Genomic DNA, 24880 nt, shown 5'->3' with positions numbered 1-24880 from the left:
CAATACCACAAGTTCGTGACATCCCACTAAACCATAAGGAGCCGTAATTAAACAAAATGTTCTGCCCTACAGACATGGGTGGATTGAATTTTTCTCCCCACCATCATGTTTGCTGGTCAGTAACGCCACCCTCCCTCTTTTTGTGATGTTAGGCTCTCTTACGTTTATGGTAAGTATGAATACTGCTTTAATCAAAGCCCATAGTTGGAATACACTGTCTCTACTAGGTCCATGTTACAAGCAAATCAGATAGTTGGAAAGTTTTTTTTTGGGTTAGATGTCCATATAGTATATCACACTGCTATGAAAATAACTAATGGTTTCAAGAAGTAAGGACTAATAACAAATCAAAAGATATGAGAGGGTATAAAACTGTAGAAAGAAAAAAGAAAAGAAAAAGATTTCAGGGTAAGACAAATAAAACATTGAGAAACTCACAAGACTTTGTGGCCAAATTTTGAGCTTTGTATGATCGGCCTTAGTAGATCAGCATCCATAAGATTGAGCTATCTGTCTACTTGCAGTAGAAAAAAAAGCATGACTTTTAGGAAGAATAATGTACATTTAACCTGTAGAGATTTGGGAACTGAAAGCTAGGGTTAGGAACATCAGGTTATGATTAATAAACAATGAATAATAGGAAAGGATAAGCCGTATATTCAGTGGTTTGGCTATATTCGTATTAGTAACAGTCGAACTTGTTATAATCTTGTTCTTTCTAGATACTGGGCGGTCCGTAATAAAGTGCCTCATTGGTGGGCGGGAGTTCAAGGAAATGTTGAAGCTCTTTGGAGTCTAGAAATAGAGTTATTAGCTTTTTGAATCTGGTAAACGTATCACAGTTGCGGATAGGCATTGGCAGCCTGTTCCACAATAAGCTATACCGTACTGTAAAAACTTACAACGCATTTGTTTTTGGTGTTTTACGGTAAGTAGTGTATATGCGTTGTTTCTAAGTCTACAGGCTGGGTTGTGGGTGATAGTCGGGCAGGAGGTTAGAAAGGAGAGCCCATATATCGCTTTGTAGAGAAATATCAAATTGTTTTTTAGCCTACGGTGCCATAAAGGTTGTAAAGATAGATGCTTACATCTGTCTGTGTAATCGAGACTCGGGTTACATCCTAGTAGTTGACGTGTGAAACGTCTTTGAACATCTACTCTTATCTTGTCTATGATATTCATATTAGAGAAGACAAAAGAGCAGTATTCAAGGGAGGGTCGTACACATATTTTGTAGAGAGTAAGTTTACCCTCTGTTGTGAAAAAGTTTTTCATTATAAAACCAATTTGCCGTCTAGATTTAGAAATAATAGAGGAGGCATGTTCTTTAAAGTTCAGGCTTCCTGTGTAATTACTTCCTAAATCGTGTACTGGTTCAAGTGTTTGGACTCTACTTTCATTTAATTGAAGTCGCGGTTTATAGGGATGCTTTCCAAAGTGCATGATCCCGCACTTGTTGAGGTTAAATGGTAATTGCCATTTTTCACTCCATATAGTTAGGTTATTGAGGTCCTTTTGGATCTGGGATATACTTTCGCTTAGTGTCTCAGGCTTATAGCTGTATACTATTTTGAGATCATCAGCATATAAGTATGGTTTCCCGAATTCTATGGTGTTACATATATCGTTTATATACATAAGAAACAAAAGTGGGCCTAATACGCTTCCCTGGATGACTCCACTGGTGATTGGTCTAGGGGACGAGAGACAGTCATTGTACTTTACCATCTGTTTACGTTCTGTTAAGAACGAAGCAAACCATGAGTACAGTGGGTTGTGTATTCCGAAGAACTTTAGTTTTACGAGTAGCCTTTGTGTGGGACCTTATCAAAGGCTTTCTTAAAGTCTAGGAATAGGACTGATACAAGGAGTCCGCTGTCGCGTTTCAGAGTTATATCATTCGGGTAGTCTACTAGGCATGTATCGCATGATCTGGACCTAAGAAATCCATGCTGGGAGGTCGAGATGAGATTATTAGTTAGTAGATGTTGGACTACAGCCGCCTTAACTACTTTTTCCATCACTCTGGATACCACTGAAGTTATGTTTATAGGCCGGTAATTTTCAACGTTTGCTTCAGGTCCTGTTTTAATTTTGGGAATGATATGTGTAGTTTTCCAGGCAGTAGGGTAACACGCTGAAGAGAGTGATATCGCGAATAGTTTGAGAAGCAAAACACACATATCATCACCTCCACGTTTTAGCATGCAAGACGGAATACCATCTGGTCCATCAGTGTAGGAGTGTTTCAATGTACTGATTGCTTTGGAGATATTTTGTACACTGAATTCTACATTAGTAATTTCACGGAGTTACTGGGATTGGTTCTGAATCATTAAATGGTTTTTCGTTAGTGAGAAACAAAAATGTTCACTAAATAATTCTGTGATAAGTTTGGGATCTTCGTATACTTGTTTGCCTTTAATGAATATACTCCCTCTCGATTTAAAGCGTTTAAGTTTATGTTGGAGTAGTATGGTGAGTGCAGAGGAGTTATTATTAAGTTCGACTGCACGTTTTTCCTGTGCTACTGCTTTTTGTTTAGTTATTGCCTCTGTTCAGACAAGTATTTCTGTCATCGTTACTAAAGAGGAAAAGTCATTTAAGTTGTGGAATCGAGTACAATGTCTTTGAAGACGTCTTCTTGTACTGACCGGTATATAGAGATCTTTGGAGAACGTAGGTTTACAGTATTCTAAAGGTGCGATGTTGTTGATGATACTTTTGATGTTGTGATAAAATATATTGGTTAATGTGTCGGTATTGTTTGAGGTAAAGAAAGTTCTCTAATCAGTGCTTCTTAGATAATTGTGGAAGTTATTCCAATCAACCTTGCGATAGTTTCTACGAAGTGTTACGGTTTTACTTCTATCGGTTGTGGTTTTTACATTAAGGCTGCATATGACAATGTTATGATCACTACCTGGGAACTTTTTTCCAATATGCAAAGTATTGGGGATGAGGCCACTGGTAAAGACTAAGTCTAAGATGTTTTGATGTTTGGTAGGGCTATCGACATACTGAGTCCATTGTCCAAGCTCTAGACATTCAATAAATGATTCATAACGTCTCGGCGCTTTGACTGGCAGCCAAGAAATTTCGGGCATATTGAAGTCACCACAAATGAGCTTGCCTGTGAATGAGAGGGATGATGCTAGTGTGAATACCTCCGATAATACTGCTATTTCATCTGTTGATGCATTAGGTTGACGATAAACACAGCCGAGCAGTAAGGTAACGGAATTCGACGGCTTTAATACAATCCACACCGAATCCTTCAGTTTGTTTAGTTCAGGCATATCACATAGCAGTGAGTTTAGGCTAGAGTGAGCGTAAGTAAGGCATCCTCCGCCTCGTCCATTCAATCTGTCGCTTCTATATAGAAAATAGTTATCAAGAGATATGCTTTGGTCGGAAATATTACTGTTAGTCCGTGCTTCAGATATCATAATAAGTGATGGTTGATATATGGATACAAACAGGGCTAAATCCGTCTTTTGTTGCAGATCGATCGAGCGTTGATAAGACATATATTAAGCAAGTGGCCTACTAAGTTGAAATGGGTGAGGGTATCTCGGATAAAATCGTCGTAACCCTCGCGGGTGTGAGATGAAAATGATATGAACTTTTGGTCAGTATTTGTGTAAAGGTAACTGTGGGAAAACAGCACCATTTGTGTAAATAGTCATTAGTCAGGTTATTGACTGCTTTATCTCTTAGTTTCATCGCTGAAGCCGACCATATTACGTGCTTATCAAATCGTAAGAAAGCTTCATGGCGCTGTCGAGAAACCATTTATGAACAGCCTTGATATGGGAATTCGCTATGGGAAATAAAATAGGTCGTGCTGTTTTACACGCTCAAGGTTTTTGATGGTTCAGAACACGTTCATAGTTCTTGATTCGGAAATGCCAGAAAGTAAAGAAGCAGTAGAAAAAATCGAATGGTGCCAATGAAACTGAGTTATATGATTTCATTAAAAATAATTCTGCAGGTGTATTCGTTAACTTAGTGCATAACCTTTGTAAGAAGTGTAAAAAAATTATGACAATGAGAACCACTAACAATTATTTAACCATTATTAAGCATTATTTAACCATCTATAATGCTTAGTCTGAAAACCACTTGTTAATATTAGTATTGGTCGTATAAAACTATTAAATATATCTCATACTAAAAACCGTTTAGGGAGTAGTTCGTATGAAATACGTACAGCCAATCTAGGGTGAAAATATATATGGGTTAAGAAATACTAAAATCATAGCAAATTAACGGGAAAAAGGTGAAACTCGCCTGGATTATCTTGTGAATTTGTCGTCAGAACATGCCCACATCACTCACCTTAGTAGAAGATTCTTCGTTCTTTTGTGACTTACTTCTTTTAAAGTTTTCGATTTATATTACTCAACGGTTGGTCACAGATGACTAGATTATGTATTCAGTATTTAAATAAAAGAAGTATAACGCTCATTCATCGAAAGCAAAAGATCCGAGGTGTGGGTAGCATAATATTTCAGATTGCTACTTTTTGGCAATGTTTTTGTTAATTAAGGAAAATAGGTGAAACAGTACGAGAACAATTTTTTAGTTAAATGAGCACAAGATCTTGTAGCGGTAAATAAATCCCCAAAATAAATAGCACTAAGTTTTCGACATTGGATGCTGACCATATGTTTTAGTGGACTCACCTAGCTGAAGGCGCTCGGTCAGGCATCCGCACCAGATCACGTGTGGTAACGCCGTGCTCAACATCAACCGCAATCGCTAGCCAGATTAGATCAGAGAATTCCGATATATTGGTCATCGCCAAATATACTCTTCCGGTCTCCTCGACTCTGTCTTTTGATTTCTCTTGGTGGGAACGAAATATATTAGGTGTTACTGGTAGAAGCGTTGTCAAACACTGAATACCTGTGACATCATCATTGGTGAACCCGACGTGATCTGGTACACCTAATTGCAACTGTGAGTCTGTTCCTTTTTGGGATTTTTATATATCATTGCCTTATTTTTTATTTTTTTTTTAAACATTGTGATTTTTTTTTCGTGTTTTTTCTTGGATATATATATATTTTCCCCTCGTTCATTATCGTACTTCATACTTCATCATGACTGAACAGACACCTAAAGTACTCAAGCTTAAGACTTTGTCCCCACCTTCGTTTCAACTGATGCCTTTCTGGCCCGACAACATCGAAGCCTGGTTTTGCTGCGCAGAAGCCGACTTCTCCGAGCACGGCGTGATCGACACACGTGCACAATTCCTCGCAGTAGTCAAGGCACTACCGCGCGAATTCAACAGGTACGTAACACCTAGTATGTTTACTAGTGATGTTTCCGATCCTTATGAAATCTTAAAACTCTCGATTCTTAAACGAGGAGATCTAACCGATCGACAAAGGTTAGATCAACTCTTCAATAACATCGACCTGCAACACGGTTCTGCGACAGACATGTTGCAACGGATGAGAGAGGTTATAGGCCTAAGAACTTTCGACGAAGATCTATTCAAACAACTCTTCTTGTCAAAACTTCCCCAACAGGTGCAAGCAGTTCTGGTCTCGTTCCAGAACAACGGCTTAGACGAGCTAGCTGCATCTGCCGACCGTATTCTAGAAATTACGAAACCTACTACCGAGGTATTTTCAGTCAAAGAAAAGCCTCACACGACTCAGAATGATATAACCGACTTATGTCACACACTCACGCGTTATCTTAGTCTTCGTACCGACCGTAAGAGATCACGCACACCACGTAGAAGCATTTCTCGTAAGCGATCTGTCTCTAGACCACGAGAGACAGATAACCCCGACTGGTGCTGGTATCATAACCAGTATGGAAAGTTTTCCAGAAACTGCAGAAAACCCTGCAATTTTCCCAACACGAAACCGACTGATTCGAAAAACAACTCGGGTAACTACCAAGCCGGCACGCGTTAACGGCAACCGTAGCCGGCGAACAAAGCCGTCTGTTATTCGTCACAGATGTGACAACGAGAGTTCGCTACCTCGTCGACACTGGCGCAGAAGTTAGCGTTCTCCCAGCAAATCCTAACGACCGACTTCACGAATCGACCCTAAACTTACAGGCGGCAAACGGAAAACCGATCGCCACGTATGGCAAAACGTACGTTTACCTTAACGTGGGTTTACGCAAACCCATACACTGGATTTTCGTTGTTGCAGATGTTTCTATACCAATCATTGGTATGGACCTTCTACAACACCACAATCTGATCATCGATACGCGCAAACGGAGGCTAGTAGACGGAAACACTAATTTGTCCGTTTGCGTAACTTCTTTTACTGGTTGTAGAGTATCCCCAGTCACAGTTAAACATATGATAGACCCACTCTATCAACCACTACTCGATAAGTACCCTGGGATACAACAAACTCAACCGAAACTACCGTGTGTAACCAGCAATGTTACACATCACATCACGACTACAGGACCACCTGTATTTTCTAAAGCACGACGACTAGCTCCCGAAAAGCTAAGGTTAGCGAAAAACGAATTCGATCACATGATAGACTTAGGGATCATACGACCGTCAAGCAGCGCATATGCATCTCCGTTGCACATGGTCTCTAAAAAGGACAGCAACGATTGGCGTCCAACTGGTGACTATCGGCGATTGAATGCAAAAACCATTCCCGATCGTTACTCGTTGCCTCACATTCACGATTTGACAGCTACCTTGAAAGATACAACTGTCTTTTCGAAAATCAACTTGGTTAAAGCGTATAACCAAATCCCTATGGCTACTGACGACATACCGAAAACAGCTATCATAACTCCTTTCGGACTCTATGAATTTTTGCGAATGCCTTTCGGTCTAAGAAATGCTGCTCAAGCATTCCAAAGATTCATAGACGACGTTTTTCGAGGTCTCAAATTCGTACACGCGTATGTTGACGACTGTCTAATCGCAAGTCCGGACAGAGGAACACATCTCAAGCATCTGGATCTTGTTTTCGAACAACTACAAAACATGGCATTACTGTAAACGTTCAGAAATGCCAATTCCGAACCGACTCATTAAACTTCCTAGGACACACTATAGACGCTCAAGGCATTTGACCTCTTAGGACCAAAGTGGCGGCCATTCTGGATTACCCAGAACCGACCACCGTCAAGCAATTACGCACGTTCAACGGCCTAGTAAGTTTCTATAGACGTTTCATACCGAAATGCGCATTACTTATGAAACCGCTAACCGACCAACTTCGTGGAAATGCGGAATCCATCAATTTGGACGACACCGCACGAAAAGCATTCTCCACAATTAAGGAGCTCATCGCTAAAGCAACAATGCTTGCACATCAGGACACTCAAGCACCCATTAGCATCGCAGTAGACGCATCCGACTCAGCAATCGGAGGCGTCTTACAACAATGGGTTAACAACTCATGGCAACCCTTAGCATTTTTCTCTAGACGGTTGCTAGACACCGAATCGAGGTACAGCACGTTCGGTAGGGAACTCGTAGGTATGTGTTGTGCTATACGACATTTTCAACACTACATCGAAGGTCGTGAATTCACTCTTTTCACCGACCATAAACCGCTCACTTTCTCGTTAAGCTCTCCTTCTGACAAGTACTCTCCCCGTGAGTCTCGACAACTGGACTTCATTTCGCAGTTTACTTCAGACGTTCAACACATCTCTGGAGCAAACAATGTAGTTGCAGACGCTTTATCTCGCATAACTTCCTTGAACAGTTTCCAAGGAATCGACCTTCTTAAACTCGCCGAGCTTCAACAAGAAGACACTGATCTTCAGCACGAGTTATCGTCCACAACACTTAAACTACGCATCAAACAGATGGGAACAGGTAAGGAAATTCTACTTTGTGACACATCTACAGGTAGGAATCGCCCAATCGTGCCGAAACATTATCGACGCAATGTCTTCAATACATTGCACAAACTTTCGCATCCAGGTGTTCGTGCAACCATCAAGCTTATAGCAGAACGGTTTTGCTGGCCTGGAATGAATAAAGACGTGAGGGAGTGGGCACGCTCCTGTGTAAGCTGCCAAAAATCTAAGGTTATCAGACACAATAAATGTCCTTTAGGCTCATTTAAAACTCCCGATGCTCGTTTCGACCATGTCCATCTGGATTTGGTAGGACCTTTACCAGATTCAAATGGATACTCTTATCTCTTAACCTGCGTAGACCGTTTCACTCGATGGCCAGAAGCAGTACCTATCAAGGACATCACTGCTGAAACAGTGGCTCGCACCTTCGTCGAACGATGGGTAGCAAATTTTGGCTGCCCTTCAACCATCACCACAGACCGCGGACTTCAGTTTGAATCCGATCTTTTCCGTCGTCTGACCACACTTTTAGGAATCACTCGCTTCCGAACGACCGCCTACCATCCACAAGCAAACGGGTTGGTAGAACGTTTTCACCGACAACTGAAAGCTTCGCTCTTCCACTCGTCTTACTAGGTATCCGCAATGCAGTGAAAGCTGACATTGGATACACTGCGGCTCAACTGGTTTATGGAACGACACTTCGACTTCCAGGAGAATTCGTGGATCCTTCATCCTCTTCAATGAACATGGATCTAACCTCCTACACGAACAGGCTTACAAACGCAATGCGTTCAGTTAAACCTGCTTTCACTCGACCTCAATCAACTGATGTTTTCGTTCAACCTGACTTACGATATAGTACACACGTTTTCGTTCGTCGAGACTCGCATCGACGACCATTCGAATCAGCATACGAAGGACCCTTCAAAGTTCTTCAACGTGAATCTAAGTACTATATAGTCGATAAGAACGGAACAAACGATAGCATCAGCATCGATCGCTTAAAAGCAGCGTATTTAGAAGGAAATCCTATCTACGTGGATTTTCCTTCGGTACAATCGAACGACACGACTCCGACACTTACAATACCTCATCCGACAACCAACACACACGATGATACTTCGACAGTATCCGAAAATAAACTTAAAACGACGCGTTCTGGAAGAAGGGTGAGATTTCCAGAACATTTAAACGACTATTGCACGTAAGGCACTTCTCGACATTTTATATTATTTTTAAAAAAAAAAATTTTAATATGCTTATATATTTTTATGTCTATTTAAAAAAAACAAAACAAAAAAACAATCTTTTAAAATGCTATTACGTGTTCATGAGTTTATTTTCCTTTTTTTCCGCCGACATTGTGTTTTTACGCACATACGAGTGTATTTCGACATGCACTTACATTTTCTTTTTCTTTTCCAGGACGGCTGGAAAAGAACGATGACGTTTATGAGGATCCGAAATTTTCATTGTACATTTTCTTTTTTACTATGTTGTACCTCGGTCCCATATAGTAAGGAAAGACGACCAGACGCTGCTAAATTTAGTAAGCTATCAGAAGAGTGTTTACCAACGACAAACTCGTTGGGTTTAAACTTCTGGCTGGCCACGTCTTAGGGTCGTCACTGCCCCACTGGGGGAGTGATCTGTAGCGGTAAATAAATCCCCAAAATAAATAGCACTAAGTTTTCGACATTGGATGCTGACCATATGTTTTAGTGGACTCACCTAGCTGAAGGCGCTCGGTCAGGCATCCGCACCAGATCACGTGTGGTAACGCCGTGCTCAACATCAACCGCAATCGCTAGCCAGATTAGATCAGAGAATTCCGATATATTGGTCATCGCCAAATATACTCTTCCGGTCTCCTCGACTCTGTCTTTTGATTTCACTTGGTGGGAACGAAATATATTAGAAGGTGTTACTGGTAGAAGCGTTGTCAAACACTGAATACCTGTGACATCATCAGATATGAGAGGGTATAAAACTGTAGAAAGAAAAAGAAAAGAGAAAGATTTCAGGGTAAGACAAATAAAACATTGAGAAACTCACAAGACTTTGTGGCCAAATTTTGAGCTTTGTATGATCGGCCTTAGTAGATCAGCATCCATAAGATTGAGCTATCTGTCTACTTGCAGTAGAAAAAAAAGCATGACTTTTAGGAAGAATAATGTACATTTAACCTGTAGAGATTTGGGAACTGAAAGCTAGGGTTAGGAACATCAGGTTATGATTAATAAACAATGAATAATAGGAAAGGATAAGCCGTATATTCAGTGGTTTGGCTATATTCGTATTAGTAACAGTCGAACTTGTTATAATCTTGTTCTTTCTAGATACTGGGCGGTCCGTAATAAAGTGCCTCATTGGTGGGCGGGAGTTCAAGGAAATGTTGAAGCTCTTTGGAGTCTAGAAATAGAGTTATTAGCTTTTTGAATCTGGTAAACGTATCACAGTTGCGGATAGGCATTGGCAGCCTGTTCCACAATAAGCTATACCGTACTGTAAAAAACTTACAACGCATTTGTTTTTGGTGTTTTACGGTAAGTAGTGTATATGCGTTGTTTCTAAGTCTACAGGCTGGGTTGTGGGTGATAGTCGGGCAGGAGGTTAGAAAGGAGAGCCCATATATCGCTTTGTAGAGAAATATCAAATTGTTTTTTAGCCTACGGTGCCATAAAGGTTGTAAAGATAGATGCTTACATCTGTCTGTGTAATCGAGACTCGGGTTACATCCTAGTAGTTGACGTGTGAAACGTCTTTGAACATCTACTCTTATCTTGTCTATGATATTCATATTAGAGAAGACAAAAGAGCAGTATTCAAGGGAGGGTCGTACACATATTTTGTAGAGAGTAAGTTTACCCTCTGTTGTGAAAAAGTTTTCATTATAAAACCAATTTGCCGTCTAGATTTAGAAATAATAGAGGAGGCATGTTCTTTAAAGTTCAGGCTTCCTGTGTAATTACTTCCTAAATCGTGTACTGGTTCAAGTGTTTGGACTCTACTTTCATTTAATTGAAGTCGCGGTTTATAGGGATGCTTTCCAAAGTGCATGATCCCGCACTTGTTGAGGTTAAATGGTAATTGCCATTTTTCACTCCATATAGTTAGGTTATTGAGGTCCTTTTGGATCTGGGATATACTTTCGCTTAGTGTCTCAGGCTTATAGCTGTATACTATTTTGAGATCATCAGCATATAAGTATGGTTTCCCGAATTCTATGGTGTTACATATATCGTTTATATACATAAGAAACAAAAGTGGGCCTAATACGCTTCCCTGGATGACTCCACTGGTGATTGGTCTAGGGGACGAGAGACAGTCATTGTACTTTACCATCTGTTTACGTTCTGTTAAGAACGAAGCAAACCATGAGTACAGTGGGTTGTGTATTCCGAAGAACTTTAGTTTTACGAGTAGCCTTTGTGTGGGACCTTATCAAAGGCTTTCTTAAAGTCTAGGAATAGGACTGATACAAGGAGTCCGCTGTCGCGTTTCAGAGTTATATCATTCGGGTAGTCTACTAGGCATGTATCGCATGATCTGGACCTAAGAAATCCATGCTGGGAGGTCGAGATGAGATTATTAGTTAGTAGATGTTGGACTACAGCCGCCTTAACTACTTTTTCCATCACTCTGGATACCACTGAAGTTATGTTTATAGGCCGGTAATTTTCAACGTTTGCTTCAGGTCCTGTTTTAATTTTGGGAATGATATGTGTAGTTTTCCAGGCAGTAGGGTAACACGCTGAAGAGAGTGATATCGCGAATAGTTTGAGAAGCAAAACACACATATCATCACCTCCACGTTTTAGCATGCAAGACGGAATACCATCTGGTCCATCAGTGTAGGAGTGTTTCAATGTACTGATTGCTTTGGAGATATTTTGTACACTGAATTCTACATTAGTAATTTCACGGAGTTACTGGGATTGGTTCTGAATCATTAAATGGTTTTTCGTTAGTGAGAAACAAAAATGTTCACTAAATAATTCTGTGATAAGTTTGGGATCTTCGTATACTTGTTTGCCTTTAATGAATATACTCCCTCTCGATTTAGAGCGTTTAAGTTTATGTTGGAGTAGTATGGTGAGTGCAGAGGAGTTATTATTAAGTTCGACTGCACGTTTTTCCTGTGCTACTGCTTTTTGTTTAGTTATTGCCTCTGTTCAGACAAGTATTTCTGTCATCGTTACTAAAGAGGAAAAGTCATTTAAGTTGTGGAATCGAGTACAATGTCTTTGAAGACGTCTTCTTGTACTGACCGGTATATAGAGATCTTTGGAGAACGTAGGTTTACAGTATTCTAAAGGTGCGATGTTGTTGATGATACTTTTGATGTTGTGATAAAATATATTGGTTAATGTGTCGGTATTGTTTGAGGTAAAGAAAGTTCTCCAATCAGTGCTTCGTAGGTAATTGTGGAAGTTATTCCAATCAACCTTGCGATAGTTTCTACGAAGTGTTACGGTTTTACTTCTATCGGTTGTGGTTTTTACATTAAGGCTGCATATGACAATGTTATGATCACTACCTGGGAACTTTTTTCCAATATGCAAAGTATTGGGGATGAGGCCACTGGTAAAGACTAAGTCTAAGATGTTTTGATGTTTGGTAGGGCTATCGACATACTGAGTCCATTGTCCAAGCTCTAGACATTCAATAAATGATTCATAACGTCTCGGCGCTTTGACTGGCAGCCAAGAAATTTCGGGCATATTGAAGTCACCACAAATGAGCTTGCCTGTGAATGAGAGGGATGATGCTAGTGTGAATACCTCCGATAATACTGCTATTTCATCTGTTGATGCATTAGGTTGACGATAAACACAGCCGAGCAGTAAGGTAACGGAATTCGACGGCTTTAATACAATCCACACCGAATCCTTCAGTTTGTTTAGTTCAGGCATATCACATAGCAGTGAGTTTAGGCTAGAGTGAGCGTAAGTAAGGCATCCTCCGCCTCGTCCATTCAATCTGTCGCTTCTATATAGAAAATAGTTATCAAGAGATATGCTTTGGTCGGAAATATTACTGTTAGTCCGTGCTTCAGATATCATAATAAGTGATGGTTGATATATGGATACAAACAGGGCTAAATCCGTCTTTTTGTTGCAGATCGATCGAGCGTTGATAAGACATATATTAAGCAAGTGGCCTACTAAGTTGAAATGGGTGAGGGTATCTCGGATAAAATCGTCGTAACCCTCGCGGGTGTGAGATGAAAATGATATGAACTTTTGGTCAGTATTTGTGTAAAGGTAACTGTGGGAAAACAGCACCATTTGTGTAAATAGTCATTAGTCAGGTTATTGACTGCTTTATCTCTTAGTTTCATCGCTGAAGCCGACCATATTACGTGCTTATCAAATCGTAAGAAAGCTTCATGGCGCTGTCGAGAAACCATTTATGAACAGCCTTGATATGGGAATTCGCTATGGGAAATAAAATAGGTCGTGCTGTTTTACACGCTCAAGGTTTTTGATGGTTCAGAACACGTTCATAGTTCTTGATTCGGAAATGCCAGAAAGTAAAGAAGCAGTAGAAAAAAATCGAATGGTGCCAATGAAACTGAGTTATATGATTTCATTAAAAATAATTCTGCAGGTGTATTCGTTAACTTAGTGCATAACCTTTGTAAGAAGTGTAAAAAAATTATGACAATGAGAACCACTAACAATTATTTAACCATTATTAAGCATTATTTAACCATCTATAATGCTTAGTCTGAAAACCACTTGTTAATATTAGTATTGGTCGTATAAAACTATTAAATATATCTCATACTAAAAACCGTTTAGGGAGTAGTTCGTATGAAATACGTACAGCCAATCTAGGGTGAAAATATATATGGGTTAAGAAATACTAAAATCATAGCAAATTAACGGGAAAAAGGTGAAACTCGCCTGGATTATCTTGTGAATTTGTCGTCAGAACATGCCCACATCACTCACCTTAGTAGAAGATCCTTCGTTCTTTTGTGACTTACTTCTTTTAAAGTTTTCGATTTATATTACTCAACGGTTGGTCACAGATGACTAGATTATGTATTCAGTATTTAAATAAAAGAAGTATAACGCTCATTCATCGAAAGCAAAAGATCCGAGGTGTGGGTAGCATAATATTTCAGATTGCTACTTTTTGGCAATGTTTTTGTTAATTAAGGAAAATAGGTGAAACAGTACGAGAACAATTTTTTAGTTAAATGAGCACAAGATCTTGTAGCGGTAAATAAATCCCCAAAATAAATAGCACTAAGTTTTCGACATTGGATGCTGACCATATGTTTTAGTGGACTCACCTAGCTGAAGGCGCTCGGTCAGGCATCCGCACCAGATCACGTGTGGTAACGCCGTGCTCAACATCAACCGCAATCGCTAGCCAGATTAGATCAGAGAATTCCGATATATTGGTCATCGCCAAATATACTCTTCCGGTCTCCTCGACTCTGTCTTTTGATTTCACTTGGTGGGAACGAAATATATTAGGTGTTACTGGTAGAAGCGTTGTCAAACACTGAATACCTGTGACATCATCATTGGTGAACCCGACGTGATCTGGTACACCTAATTGCAACTGTGAGTCTGTTCCTTTTTGGGATTTTTATATATCATTGCCTTATTTTTTATTTTTTTTTTAAACATTGTGATTTTTTTTCGTGTTTTTTCTTGGATATATATATATTTTCCCCTCGTTCATTATCGTACTTCATACTTCATCATGACTGAACAGACACCTAAAGTACTCAAGCTTAAGACTTTGTCCCCACCTTCGTTTCAACTGATGCCTTTCTGGCCCGACAACATCGAAGCCTGGTTTTGCTGCGCAGAAGCCGACTTCTCCGAGCACGGCGTGATCGACACACGTGCACAATTCCTCGCAGTAGTCAAGGCACTACCGCGCGAATTGAACAGGTACGTAACACCTAGTATGTTTACTAGTGATGTTTCCGATCCTTATGAAATCTTAAAACTCTCGATTCTTAAACGAGGAGATCTAACCGATCGACAAAGGTTAGATCAACTCTTCAATAACATCGACCTGCAACACGGTTCTGCGACAGACATGTTGCAACGGATGAGAGAGGTTATAGGCCTAAGAACTTTCGACGAAGATCTATTCAAACAACTCTTCTTGTCAAAACTTCCCCAACAGGTGCAAGCAGTTCTGGTCTCGTTCCAGAACAACGGCTTAGACGAGCTAGCTGCATCTGCCGACCGTATTCTAGAAATTACGAAACCTACTACCGAGGTATTTTCAGTCAAAGAAAAGCCTCACACGACTCAGAATGATATAACCGACTTATGTCACACACTCACGCGTTATCTTAGTCTTCGTACCGACCGTAAGAGATCACGCACACCACGTAGAAGCATTTCTCGTAAGCGATCTGTCTCTAGACCACGAGAGACAGATAACCCCGACTGGTGCTGGTATCATAACCAGTATGGAAAGTTTTCCAGAAACTGCAGAAAACCCTGCAATTTTCCCAACACGAAACCGACTGATTCGAAAAACAACTCGGGTAACTACCAAGCCGGCACGCGTTAACGGCAACCGTAGCCGGCGAACAAAGCCGTCTGTTATTCGTCACAGATGTGACAACGAGAGTTCGCTACCTCGTCGACACTGGCGCAGAAGTTAGCGTTCTCCCAGCAAATCCTAACGACCGACTTCACGAATCGACCCTAAACTTACAGGCGGCAAACGGAAAACCGATCGCCACGTATGGCAAAACGTACGTTTACCTTAACGTGGGTTTACGCAAACCCATACACTGGATTTTCGTTGTTGCAGATGTTTCTATACCAATCATTGGTATGGACCTTCTACAACACCACAATCTGATCATCGATACGCGCAAACGGAGGCTAGTAGACGGAAACACTAATTTGTCCGTTTGCGTAACTTCTTTTACTGGTTGTAGAGTATCCCCAGTCACAGTTAAGCATATGATAGACCCACTCTATCAACCACTACTCGATAAGTACCCTGGGATACAACAAACTCAACCGAAACTACCGTGTGTAACCAGCAATGTTACACATCACATCACGACTACAGGACCACCTGTATTTTCTAAAGCACGACGACTAGCTCCCGAAAAGCTAAGGTTAGCGAAAAACGAATTCGATCACATGATAGACTTAGGGATCATACGACCGTCAAGCAGCGCATATGCATCTCCGTTGCACATGGTCTCTAAAAAGGACAGCAACGATTGGCGTCCAACTGGTGACTATCGGCGATTGAATGCAAAAACCATTCCCGATCGTTACTCGTTGCCTCACATTCACGATTTGACAGCTACCTTGAAAGATACAACTGTCTTTTCGAAAATCAACTTGGTTAAAGCGTATAACCAAATCCCTATGGCTACTGACGACATACCGAAAACAGCTATCATAACTCCTTTCGGACTCTATGAATTTTTGCGAATGCCTTTCGGTCTAAGAAATGCTGCTCAAGCATTCCAAAGATTCATAGACGACGTTTTCGAGGTCTCAAATTCGTACACGCGTATGTTGACGACTGTCTAATCGCAAGTCCGGACAGAGGAACACATCTCAAGCATCTGGATCTTGTTTTCGAACAACTACAAAACATGGCATTACTGTAAACGTTCAGAAATGCCAATTCCGAACCGACTCATTAAACTTCCTAGGACACACTATAGACGCTCAAGGCATTTGACCTCTTAGGACCAAAGTGGCGGCCATTCTGGATTACCCAGAACCGACCACCGTCAAGCAATTACGCACGTTCAACGGCCTAGTAAGTTTCTATAGACGTTTCATACCGAAATGCGCATTACTTATGAAACCGCTAACCGACCAACTTCGTGGAAATGCGGAATCCATCAATTTGGACGACACCGCACGAAAAGCATTCTCCACAATTAAGGAGCTCATCGCTAAAGCAACAATGCTTGCACATCAGGACACTCAAGCACCCATTAGCATCGCAGTAGACGCATCCGACTCAGCAATCGGAGGCGTCTTACAACAATGGGTTAACAACTCATGGCAACCCTTAGCATTTTCTCTAGACGGTTGCTAGACACCGAATCGAGGTACAGCACGTTCGGTAGGGAACTCGTAGGTATGTGTTGTGCTATACGACATTTTCAACACTACATCGAAGGTCGTGAATTCACTCTTTTCACCGACCATAAACCGCTCACTTTCTCGTTAAGCTCTCCTTCTGACAAGTACTCTCCCCGTGAGTCTCGACAACTGGACTTCATTTCGCAGTTTACTTCAGACGTTCAACACATCTCTGGAGCAAACAATGTAGTTGCAGACGCTTTATCTCGCATAACTTCCTTGAACAGTTTCCAAGGAATCGACCTTCTTAAACTCGCCGAGCTTCAACAAGAAGACACTGATCTTCAGCACGAGTTATCGTCCACAACACTTAAACTACGCATCAAACAGATGGGAACAGGTAAGGAAATTCTACTTTGTGACACATCTACAGGTAGGAATCGCCCAATCGTGCCGAAACATTATCGACGCAATGTCTTCAATACATTGCACAAACTTTCGCATCCAGGTGTTCGTGCAACCATCAAGCTTATAGCAGAAAGGTTTTGCTGGCCTGGAATGAATAAAGACGTGAGGGAGTGGGCACGCTCCTGTGTAAGCTGCCAAAAATCTAAGGTTATCAGACACAATAAATGTCCTTTAGGCTCATTTAAAACTCCCGATGCTCGTTTCGACCATGTCCATCTGGATTTGGTAGGACCTTTACCAGATTCAAATGGATACTCTTATCTCTTAACCTGCGTAGACCGTTTCACTCGATGGCCAGAAGCAGTACCTATCAAGGACATCACTGCTGAAACAGTGGCTCGCACCTTCGTCGAACGATGGGTAGCAAACTTTGGCTGCCCTTCAACCATCACCACAGACCGCGGACTTCAGTTTGAATCCGATCTTTTCCGTCGTCTGACCACACTTTTAGGAATCACTCGCTTCCGAACGACCGCCTACCATCCACAAGCAAACGGGTTGGTAGAACGTTTTCACCGACAACTGAAAGCTTCGCTCTTCCACTCGTCTTACTAGGTATCCGCAATGCAGTGAAAGCTGACATTGGATACACTGCGGCTCAACTGGTTTATGGAACGACACTTCGACTTCCAGGAGAATTCGTGGATCCTTCATCCTCTTCAATGAACATGGATCTAACCTCCTACACGAACAGGCTTACAAACGCAATGCGTTCAGTTAAACCTGCTTTCACTCGACCTCAATCAACTGATGTTTTCGTTCAACCTGACTTACGATATAGTACACACGTTTTCGTTCGTCGAGACTCGCATCGACGACCATTCGAATCAGCATACGAAGGACCCTTCAAAGTTCTTCAACGTGAATCTAAGTACTATATAGTCGATAAGAACGGAACAAACGATAGCATCAGCATCGATCGCTTAAAAGCAGCGTATTTAGAAGGAAATCCTATCTACGTGGATTTTCCTTCGGTACAATCGAACGACACGACTCCGACACTTACAATACCTCATCCGACAACCAACACACACGATGATACTTCGACAGTATCCGAAAATAAACTTAAAACGACGCGTTCTGGAAGAAGGGTGAGATTTCCAGAACATTTAAACGACTATTGCACGTAAGGCACTTCTCGACATTTTATATTATTTAAAAAAAAAATTTTAATATGCTTATATATTTTTATGTCTATTTAAAAAAAACAAAACAAAAAAACAATCTTTTAAAATGCTATTACGTGTTCATGAGTTTATTTTCCTTTTTTTTCCGCCGACATTGTGTTTTTACGCACATACGAGTGTATTTCGACATGCACTTACATTTTCTTTTTTCTTTTCCAGGACGGCTGGAAAAGAACGATGACGTTTATGAGGATCCGAAATTTTCATTGTACATTTTCTTTTTTTACTATGTTGTACCTCGGTCCCATATAGTAAGGAAAGACGACCAGACGCTGCTAAATTTAGTAAGCTATCAGAAGAGTGTTTACCAACGACAAACTCGTTGGGTTTAAACTTCTGGCTGGCCACGTCTTAGGGTCGTCACTGCCCCACTGGGGGGGAGTGATCTGTAGCGGTAAATAAATCCCCAAAATAAATAGCACTAAGTTTTCGACATTGGATGCTGACCATATGTTTTAGTGGACTCACCTAGCTGAAGGCGCTCGGTCAGGCATCCGCACCAGATCACGTGTGGTAACGCCGTGCTCAACATCAACCGCAATCGCTAGCCAGATTAGATCAGAGAATTCCGATATATTGGTCATCGCCAAATATACTCTTCCGGTCTCCTCGACTCTGTCTTTTGATTTCACTTGGTGGGAACGAAATATATTAGAAGGTGTTACTGGTAGAAGCGTTGTCAAACACTGAATACCTGTGACATCATCAGATATGAGAGGGTATAAAACTGTAGAAAGAAAAAGAAAAGAGAAAGATTTCAGGGTAAGACAAATAAAACATTGAGAAACTCACAAGACTTTGTGGCCAAATTTTGAGCTTTGTATGATCGGCCTTAGTAGATCAGCATCCATAAGATTGAGCTATCTGTCTACTTGCAGTAGAAAAAAAGCATGACTTTTAGGAAGAATAATGTACATTTAACCTGTAGAGATTTGGGAACTGAAAGCTAGGGTTAGGAACATCAGGTTATGATTAATAAACAATGAATAATAGGAAAGGATAAGCCGTATATTCAGTGGTTTGGCTATATTCGTATTAGTAACAGTCGAACTTGTTATAATCTTGTTCTTTCTAGATACTGGGCGGTCCGTAATAAAGTGCCTCATTGGTGGGCGGGAGTTCAAGGAAATGTTGAAGCTCTTTGGAGTCTAGAAATAGAGTTATTAGCTTTTTGAATCTGGTAAACGTATCACAGTTGCGGATAGGCATTGGCAGCCTGTTCCACAATAAGCTATACCGTACTGTAAAAAACTTACAACGCATTTGTTTTTGGTGTTTTACGGTAAGTAGTGTATATGCGTTGTTTCTAAGTCTACAGGCTGGGTTGTGGGTGATAGTCGGGCAGGAGGTTAGAAAGGAGAGCCCATATATCGCTTTGTAGAGAAATATCAAATTGTTTTTTAGCCTACGGTGCCATAAAGGTTGTAAAGATAGATGCTTACATCTGTCTGTGTAATCGAGACTCGGGTTACATCCTAGTAGTTGACGTGTGAAACGTCTTTGAACATCTACTCTTATCTTGTCTATGATATTCATATTAGAGAAGACAAAAGAGCAGTATTCAAGGGAGGGTCGTACACATATTTTGTAGAGAGTAAGTTTACCCTCTGTTGTGAAAAAGTTTTTCATTATAAAACCAATTTGCCGTCTAGATTTAGAAATAATAGAGGAGGCATGTTCTTTAAAGTTCAGGCTTCCTGTGTAATTACTTCCTAAATCGTGTACTGGTTCAAGTGTTTGGACTCTACTTTCATTTAATTGAAGTCGCGGTTTATAGGGATGCTTTCCAAAGTGCATGATCCCGCACTTGTTGAGGTTAAATGGTAATTGCCATTTTCACTCCATATAGTTAGGTTATTGAGGTCCTTTTGGATCTGGGATATACTTTCGCTTAGTGTCTCAGGCTTATAGCTGTATACTATTTTGAGATCATCAGCATATAAGTATGGTTTCCCGAATTCTATGGTGTTACATATATCGTTTATATACATAAGAAACAAAAGTGGGCCTAATACGCTTCCCTGGATGACTCCACTGGTGATTGGTCTAGGGGACGAGAGACAGTCATTGTACTTTACCATCTGTTTACGTTCTGTTAAGAACGAAGCAAACCATGAGTACAGTGGGTTGTGTATTCCGAAGAACTTTAGTTTTACGAGTAGCCTTTGTGTGGGACCTTATCAAAGGCTTTCTTAAAGTCTAGGAATAGGACTGATACAAGGAGTCCGCTGTCGCGTTTCAGAGTTATATCATTCGGGTAGTCTACTAGGCATGTATCGCATGATCTGGACCTAAGAAATCCATGCTGGGAGGTCGAGATGAGATTATTAGTTAGTAGATGTTGGACTACAGCCGCCTTAACTACTTTTTCCATCACTCTGGATACCACTGAAGTTATGTTTATAGGCCGGTAATTTTCAACGTTTGCTTCAGGTCCTGTTTTAATTTTGGGAATGATATGTGTAGTTTTCCAGGCAGTAGGGTAACACGCTGAAGAGAGTGATATCGCGAATAGTTTGAGAAGCAAAACACACATATCATCACCTCCACGTTTTAGCATGCAAGACGGAATACCATCTGGTCCATCAGTGTAGGAGTGTTTCAATGTACTGATTGCTTTGGAGATATTTTGTACACTGAATTCTACATTAGTAATTTCACGGAGTTACTGGGATTGGTTCTGAATCATTAAATGGTTTTTCGTTAGTGAGAAACAAAAATGTTCACTAAATAATTCTGTGATAAGTTTGGGATCTTCGTATACTTGTTTGCCTTTAATGAATATACTCCCTCTCGATTTAGAGCGTTTAAGTTTATGTTGGAGTAGTATGGTGAGTGCAGAGGAGTTATTATTAAGTTCGACTGCACGTTTTTCCTGTGCTACTGCTTTTTGTTTAGTTATTGCCTCTGTTCAGACAAGTATTTCTGTCATCGTTACTAAAGAGGAAAAGTCATTTAAGTTGTGGAATCGAGTACAATGTCTTTGAAGACGTCTTCTTGTACTGACCGGTATATAGAGATCTTTGGAGAACGTAGGTTTACAGTATTCTAAAGGTGCGATGTTGTTGATGATACTTTTGATGTTGTGATAAAATATATTGGTTAATGTGTCGGTATTGTTTGAGGTAAAGAAAGTTCTCTAATCAGTGCTTCTTAGATAATTGTGGAAGTTATTCCAATCAACCTTGCGATAGTTTCTACGAAGTGTTACGGTTTTACTTCTATCGGTTGTGGTTTTTACATTAAGGCTGCATATGACAATGTTATGATCACTACCTGGGAACTTTTTTCCAATATGCAAAGTATTGGGGATGAGGCCACTGGTAAAGACTAAGTCTAAGATGTTTTGATGTTTGGTAGGGCTATCGACATACTGAGTCCATTGTCCAAGCTCTAGACATTCAATAAATGATTCATAACGTCTCGGCGCTTTGACTGGCAGCCAAGAAATTTCGGGCATATTGAAGTCACCACAAATGAGCTTGCCTGTGAATGAGAGGGATGATGCTAGTGTGAATACCTCCGATAATACTGCTATTTCATCTGTTGATGCATTAGGTTGACGATAAACACAGCCGAGCAGTAAGGTAACGGAATTCGACGGCTTTAATACAATCCACACCGAATCCTTCAGTTTGTTTAGTTCAGGCATATCACATAGCAGTGAGTTTAGGCTAGAGTGAGCGTAAGTAAGGCATCCTCCGCCTCGTCCATTCAATCTGTCGCTTCTATATAGAAAATAGTTATCAAGAGATATGCTTTGGTCGGAAATATTACTGTTAGTCCATGCTTCAGATATCATAATAAGTGATGGTTGATATATGGATACAAACAGGGCTAAATCCGTCTTTTTGTTGCAGATCGATCGAGCGTTGATAAGACATATATTAAGCAGGTGGCCTACTAAGTTGAAATGGGTGAGGGTATCTCGGATAAAATTGTCGTAACCCTCGCGCGTACGAGATGAGTTTGATGTGAGGGATTGGATGTTCTTCATTAGCTCGGTATTTTGATAGCTAGACTTATTGGGAGATGTATCAAATGAGCTAGTGAAGTTGATTGGGGAGTTTACCCAGGAGGAAAGGGTGGGAGTACTCTCTGGTGGAAACTGTACGGAGGAAACAAATTTATGGTTTGCATGTGGTTTGAAATAACCTGGGCTATATGCTTCAACAGAGGTGTCACTAGGGGTCTTATTCCAAAAAAATCTTGTACAGGCCTACTGTGAAGTGTATGGTTATTTACAAAATAGTCTTGATGGTTAGACTCGTAGCCCCTGTTATGGCTATTTAGGTAAGCGTGAGAGGGGTCTGCTACGCGTAACTGGGAGGAGTTGCGACTGCTGTTATACATGGGAGCCGTTGTTATGTGATGGGTCGGTACTAAAGGGTGTGAGAAGTTTTCTTTCTGAGAGTAATTACAGTTGCGATCCTGGGGAATGTAGGTAGGGTGTGGAGTGAGAAACCTATTATTACCATTCTTATTCATGGTTTTAGGCTTCAGGGGGTGATTTGGGTGGCCAGTTCTCTGGTAGTTTTCGTTAGTCTGCGTGTAAGAAGGCTTGCTACGTTGAAGCCCACCACCCTTTTTGCAACTTGGAGGTGTTGAAGGCAAGTTATACGATAGCAGCGGGGAGAACCTGTTCACTGTTCTTGGGATACCTATAGAGCAGTTGGGTTCAATCGTACGTGTTTCCCTATTCGGTATTATGAGTTTTGTCTTCCCACCCTTTATTTTCAGAGCTGGAGTCTTTCGTTGTCTCTGTGAGATGAACTTACGTTCATTCAAGTCTACTTGTGGAATATCTTTAGGAGGACAAATTTTCAAGTGTATAGGTTTAGTTGGATGTGTGTTGTTACACGACTCACATTTTAGTACATTAGTGAACGAACAGCTGGGATTAGTCATGTCGTTATGGTTTTTGGTGTCAGTTGGGGTTCGTATCTTATCCAAAGGTTTCTGATTTGTAGACTCATCTAGATCAACAGAGTGATCAGCCGTATGTGGAGTGGTGTCATGCTTACTGTTCGTGTGTTTTAAACTATTTGCTGTGTTGCAAACTGTCTCTGGCTGATTATTAACTGTAACACTCCCATTCAATTCTATCGCTTCGCGTCTTCTTACACGACGTTGACAGGGCGTAAGGTCTGGAGTGACTTTTATATTCTTGTATGGAATTAGTGAGCTAATATTTTTGCTCAAATTAATAAACTGCTTAGCATCGTTACAACAGCCAAACATAAACAAAAGGGGGCAAGTCGATCTGTCTGACTTTTTTCTAAGGCGAATGACATTGCAGTTAACGTTCGGCATACCGCATGCTCTAAGGCAAATATCCCTTAACTTAGATGGGTGTGTGCGGTCGGGGAGGTTATACACAACTGCATTGTAGGAGGACATCACTCTCTTCGTCACTTCTCCAGCCACAAACTCCAAAATACATTCAGCTTTAGTGAGTTGCTCAAGATTTCTGTCTGTGTCAAGGCCCCATATATGAGTGAGGGGTGCTAATTGCTCAAGTTTGCCGTTAATTTCGGATAGAGAGTTTTGTAGCTGTCGGATGTCATTACTATATCTATCAGTATTTTGGTGTGTATGAGGTGGACCATTGGACCCTCTAGTTTTTGAAATATTAGATTTAGGCCTTGGTAGCACATACTGTCTAGTAGACTGTGCTGACTTTTCTATGCACGTAGGTATGGTGTCTTGTATGTCAACCAGTCTTACCGTTGGCATACTGCACGTAGAGATAGAGGGGTTGCGACATGGAGAGTCTGGTGACGATAGAGACATTTGTGTACAATACACATATTTTTCAGTAGTTGAAGGTCCGACATTGTCAAGCACTGAGTCGGTGGTTTCTGATACCATTGTTTGTGCTTTACAAACTTACTATCCACGGACAACACTTATTTCTAACCGTGATATGACAGTCAGAATAGATGAGCTGATTCAGAAGGACCAACTACGCAAAATACGAAATAATATTATGACAACCAGACCAAACTTTTGAGGTCCGTAAGTGCGGTTAAAAATTAAGGAAAAGTATGAAATATCTCCAGACAGTTCTTCTGCATACAAACAAATCGGAAATATACAACTATAAGGATTTCACGGACTAACTCAACAGTATACAACTGGTTAAATACAAGAGCAGTTCCGGTCACAACAGATCCCCACTAACTTGGACACATCCAGAAAACCTTTTTTAGCTACTTTTCCTTTACAAATGTCAAAAATTAGAAGGATTAATTTTTTTACGATATTAATTTATGAACTATAACAATGAAATCTCTCTATGAATCATTTAAACCCTTGGTTTGTTTTAGTGTGCCTTTTTATTGT

The 24880-nt window shown here is 40.7% G+C and overlaps 1 protein-coding gene across 1 annotated transcript; it reads right to left on the bottom strand.

Moving 5' to 3' along the window:
* Window positions 1–9842: 9842 nt before the first annotated feature.
* MS3_00000404 (uncharacterized protein) lies at window positions 9843–14103 on the bottom strand. The gene has a single exon (XM_051208183.1). It carries the CDS (start codon window positions 13116–13118, stop codon window positions 12003–12005), a length of 1116 nt encoding a protein of 371 aa, XP_051066234.1. The 5' UTR covers window positions 13119–14103; the 3' UTR covers window positions 9843–12002.
* Window positions 14104–24880: the final 10777 nt, after the last annotated feature.

This window comes from Schistosoma haematobium, chromosome 4, assembly GCF_000699445.3.
Source record: "Schistosoma haematobium chromosome 4, whole genome shotgun sequence".
NCBI lineage: Eukaryota > Metazoa > Platyhelminthes > Trematoda > Strigeidida > Schistosomatidae > Schistosoma > Schistosoma haematobium.
This window is presented reverse-complemented; position numbering and strand designations above follow the sequence as displayed.

Bases quoted from the DNA above. Each gene is read 5' to 3' on its own strand.
- MS3_00000404 (XM_051208183.1), bottom strand. From the start codon at position 13,118: ATGGTGCTGTTTTCCCACAGTTACCTTTACACAAATACTGACCAAAAG.